The sequence below is a fragment of the Impatiens glandulifera genome, chromosome 6 (genome assembly GCF_907164915.1).
Source record: "Impatiens glandulifera chromosome 6, dImpGla2.1, whole genome shotgun sequence".
Classification (NCBI taxonomy): Eukaryota; Viridiplantae; Streptophyta; class Magnoliopsida; order Ericales; family Balsaminaceae; genus Impatiens; species Impatiens glandulifera.
In genome coordinates this window covers 24391570-24396666 of record NC_061867.1, presented here as the reverse complement: position 1 = coordinate 24396666, position 5097 = coordinate 24391570, and the positions used below count along the sequence as shown (strand labels likewise).

The following is a 5097-nucleotide window of genomic DNA, read 5'->3' as shown; positions in this document are numbered from 1 at the left end:
GAGCCATAGACACCCTCACAAATAGAAGCGTATATCGATCGCGAGGTTTACTAGGTATTCCTCTCGCACCATCTCTATGAATGATCACCAAGTCTTGTTGACACATCTTAACATATAATCAATAGGTGCATTGGTGACATCACACACTCTCACATTCCCTTCAAACAAGGGTAATGTTCCCAACATATGCAATTAATCGAGTAACCAAGCAAGTTCAGGTTTTACGTCCTCTCATTATTTTTTTTTATTGTAAAGTCATGTTTTTGAAAGTCAATAGTTTCTTTCGAATTAAGTCATGTAATTAATTTCTATGACTCAAGATTCCGAGGGTAGTGACTAAAACTCAGACTCTAGAACGATTCTTGTGAAAGAAGAATCTTAACATCTAACCGAGCTAATGAGTCAAACATCTAAAGTAAATCAAGAAAAACAATGAAGTATCTTGAAAAACATGGGCGTAATATTCACTCACATGCTTGATTGATGGTTTACATGAAAGTCTATAAATGAAATAAAATTCATCCCAATTGAAAAATGAACTGAAATTTCATATCGACTATATTCTTTATTTTTAAGATGATTTATGTAAAATTAAATAAAAATCATTTAAGTATAAATTACTCTCAAATCTACTATACTCTTCATTAATACTTATTGGCTGAATTAAATATATTTATATCATAATGATTATGACATGAAATTTAAAATATAAGTAAAGTTGTCATCAAAGCAACGGCGAATTCAGAAGAAAAAAAAAATCTTGGACAGAAAACTATAGGTATTACATTATTACGAGTAATAAGTGAACCTATTAATCGAACTGTTTTACGAATCTAAAAAATAATTTAATACTGATTTTTAAAATATATATACATTTAAAATTATATAGTTAAAAAAAATTAGGTTATGAAAATTTGAAAAAATACATTAATTAGTTTTTAAATAAGTGAAAATTGACTATATAAATAAAAATATATATATATGAAAGTTTAATTTTGTGTATTTCAGCCAAATTTGGTGAAAATATAGAAAAAATAAAATATTAAAATAAGAACAAAAACATAAAATCGTTGCCAAAAACCGATTAGTGTTGTCAAAAACCTGATTATTAAGTAGACACTCGAGAGGACGATTATAAAATATTAATACTTATAAGCCGTTTTGAAAAAATAAATTATATTTAAATTTATTTATTTAAATAACTAAACCAAATATATAACTGTTTTAACTGGTTTGGAATATTAATTTATATTTATTTTTTAAATTCTTTAAATGGTTTAATATTAATTTAAAATAAATAAATATAAAATCATTTTACTCTTATATTTATATAAATTATTATTTTAATCTTTATCTTATAATTAATTTGTATTATTAATTATATTAAAATTAATAAAAAATCATATATAATTATCATATAAATATATAAATATAGTTTTAAAAAAAATAATACTATAATATAATTTACATTATTTTATATATAATTTTTTATACTTTAACTTATATAAATAAATCTTATTTATATATTAATTAAAATTTATGTATTATTAAAAAATATTGTTTGTATAAAATAAAATATAAATAATTATTATTTTAATAAAATATAAATAAATTATATATATATATATATATATATATATATATATATAAAGTTGCATTAGTTTATAATAATAATAATATCACTATTTATATAATTAATTATTATTATATTTTAAAATATAATAAAGAAATAAATATTTTAATATATATATATATATATATATATATATATATATATATATTGTTTCAGTTTCTTAATAAATGTTTCAAATTATTGATATATAAGGTCAATATGATATAGACATGGTACTTTATTTGGAGTCATCCACTAATTGTTATGAAGCTATATATCAGGGTGTACTTAAAAGATATAATTTATTTTTAATATTGATTATATCATCTACATTTTTTTAGTATTGTTTTGAGCTTGTAAATCTTTGTCAACAGTTTAAACCAAATTAGTTAGCCACTATATATTGAACACTAATACATTAATGGCTTAATTCATCCTCATTTATATAAGTCATAATCTTACCAAATCACAATATCTCCCAAATATAAAATATGTATTTGATAAGATATATCCATAAATATTTACATGGTAACATTTACTAATGCTTTATATAGCCACTAATTCAAATAACTTAAATGGCTAATAAAACTATGATTTTAATGTTATGATCATAAAATTACGAGCAGCTGACAGGCACTGTTACACCGGAAGTAGTGATTTTAGCATTGGAGCATGATACTTGTGGCACCACCTTACTATTTCCGACCAATAAATTGATGTTATTGAACCTTAATCCACTACATGGATTTGTCTTACTGCAGTCGAATTTCACTCCCACTTGTTTGGTTGATGTTCCATGAATGTCTAGGTAAGTTATTCCGTTGATTTTCACTCCTGACTCCTATAAGATGGATTTATCGACGTTCCTTAGTGAACATTCGGGTGCTTATTATTTAATTAATCAAGAAAAACAAATGATGTAGCATTATACCTGATTTGAACAGCGGTTTCCGCTAGGGCAATAATGTTGATCAATGATTATAGGGTTTTTGACATTGACCATAGTAATATGTTGGAAGAGAACATTCTTAACAAATCCATTACTTGGCTTGCCGAAAGTCTTTATTCGCACCCCATTTTCTGTTCCTTTAAATGTCGTACTTGTTACCGTCACATTTTGTACTCCAGCCTCTTGTAAGGTTTGCCCTAGGCTTCCAATACTGCATCACACAATAGTGGATTTCATTTAAAGAAAAAAGAGGAAAAAATTGTTTTGAGAATGAATTGAAGATAATTACAATGTTTTTACCTGATACCATGTCCAGGCCCGCAAACAATGTTTTGGAACCATAAATTGGTGGAGCCGGGGCCAATAGAGATGCAGTCATCACCGGTTCCAATAACAGAATTGGTGATTGTGACAACAGAGGATTGCGATATGTGGATGCCATCGGTATTTGGACTTGCACTAGGAGCCGATATCTTCAAATTTTGCAATTTGACATTGTTGCATCCATTTATCGCGATGTGAAACATTTGGCTGTTTAACGATCTTAATCCACTTACAATGACATTTTTCGAATTGCTGATCTTTAAAGACTGCATTTTATTACCCGCCACAAAAATTATATATTAAAATTTGAATTCTAACCCAATTTTGATTTATATGAGATAATATTTTGTAAGATAATTTAATAAGACATATATTAATAAAATGCAATTTTAAGAACATGAATACACACCGTAAATCCCTTAGGGCAGCCCTTCTTGGAAGCTTTGCAAGCCCATAAGCTGGTGCCTTGGCCATCAAGTATGCCACCAATGATAGAGATTCCATTGACCCTTTGAAACATGATCCAATTTACCGAACTTCCCAGAATCCGATAATCTGATGGGGCCACGAGGGTTCCATCTATGCGAATTGTGATCGCACTGAATTTGCAGTTTAAGCCACTAAATACGGCGGTTGATCCGATCAAGTATCTTCCAGATGGCACATAGATTGTAGCTTTTCCAGATGAAGCACAAGCCGAAGCCCATGTACTTAGAAAGGCTTTGGTCGAATCGGTCTTACCGTTAGCCTTGGCTCCGAAGGTAACCACATTGTATGTTGCTGCTGTTGCTGCTGCAATTAGAGAGTTTAAGATAAGTGTGAAAACAAGACAAGAAGACATCACCATTGTTTTTGTGTGTGTATGTTAAAGAAAGAGATAAGGATATGGAGATGTTTAAGATTTGGTGGGTATTTATAAGTAAAAATGCATTATGAGAATTGTCAACTAATTTTTGGGTGTTTGTTTATGAATTAAAGTGCATAATGAGGTGTTAACAAACGTACTCATTTTGTGTTCTTTTTGTTACTCTTTAGACTCTCGATGATTTCTCGGTATTTCATTAAAATTGTGAACAAATGTCATGAAGTCTTACTGTAATCATTTGGTTTTGCATGTGATCAAAAAATAAAAAAATAAGTTTTGTTTGAGTCAACTTGACAATTATATTAGAAATGTGGTTAAGGTCAAATAGCTTAATAGCAATGTATATATGATTGTGGTTGGTGGGTATGTGAATTTCTGATAATATTAAACAATTAGGTCAAATTGGAACCATGTGAGGGCTCATTGATAAGTGGGGATAATGCTCTTATTCTGAATATCACTGAAGAATGTTCATACTCTTATTAATTATACATGTTCTTTTAAATTCACTTATAATAAATTTTGCATGAAAAGTGGGAAATTATTTTACCCTCAAACTTGTTATTATATTGGTATTTCATTATATGTTTGGATAAAAGTACATTTTGCCCTTTAGCTTAAAGGACAATCCTGAGAATAGTGTAAAATAAACAATTTTTTTTTAAAAATATATGTTATTGTAGTATTAAAAGTTAAAAAAAATATATATTTTGAAATTAATTGGTTAAATGTTAAATTATGAATCTTACCCCCTCATATGGAATTCATATAAGTTAATTTTAATGTAAAACTAAGAAAATAAACTTGAGAAAGGGGAGGGTAGTCCTGTACGTAATTTATTGGCCTCGCTATTATTGATCCTAGTTACTTTGTTGTTAACTAGGGGTCGCCAAAAAAATCTGATCCGAAATACATGATAAGTTGATTTGGCCGATCCGATCCAAAAAAAATCCGAATCCAATCTATTATTTTTACCGGATTTCTAGATCGGATACGGATTGACAAAAAAAATTGGATACCCAAACTTGATTCGGTGTGTTTTAAAATTTAAAAATAAAATAACATATTTATAAAAATTACAAACACTAAGGTACTAAACCGGTACTAAACAGTAATTAGTTAATTTTTATTATTTGTCTGAAATAATATTTTGATAATTTTCAACCAACAAAATAATTAAATAATTAATTATCTAATCTCTTAGGTGATTATAAGTTGAATTCATAACTGAGATACTTACTAAAACAGTTTATATTTTTTAGCTTACAAAAATAATTAGAAATATGAAAAAAAATTGGATCTGTCAACCGGGTCAGATATGGATCGCAATTTTTTTTAAAAAGATGC

At 27.6% G+C, this 5097-nt stretch overlaps 1 protein-coding gene across 1 annotated transcript; it reads right to left on the bottom strand.

The window, feature by feature from the left end:
• Positions 1–2228: 2228 nt before the first annotated feature.
• Positions 2229–3726, bottom strand: LOC124943396 (polygalacturonase-like). The gene is made up of 4 exons (XM_047483906.1): positions 3295–3726; positions 2862–3151; positions 2544–2772; positions 2229–2453 (listed from the first exon to the last, which is right to left on the bottom strand). The coding sequence occupies exons 1-4, from the start codon at positions 3724–3726 to the stop codon at positions 2229–2231; spliced, it is 1176 nt and encodes a 391-aa protein (XP_047339862.1).
• Between the last annotated feature and the right edge of the window lie 1371 nt (positions 3727–5097).

Coding starts and splice junctions, on each gene's coding strand:
- LOC124943396 (XM_047483906.1), bottom strand. CDS start 3,726: ATGTCTTCTTGTCTTGTTTTCACACTTATCTTAAACTCTCTAATTGCA. Junction 3,152..3,294: donor GCTGCCCTAAGGGATTTACG/GTGTGTATTCAT, acceptor AATAAAATGCAG/TCTTTAAAGATCAGCAATTC. Junction 2,773..2,861: donor GGGCCTGGACATGGTATCAG/GTAAAAACATTG, acceptor TGTGTGATGCAG/TATTGGAAGCCTAGGGCAAA.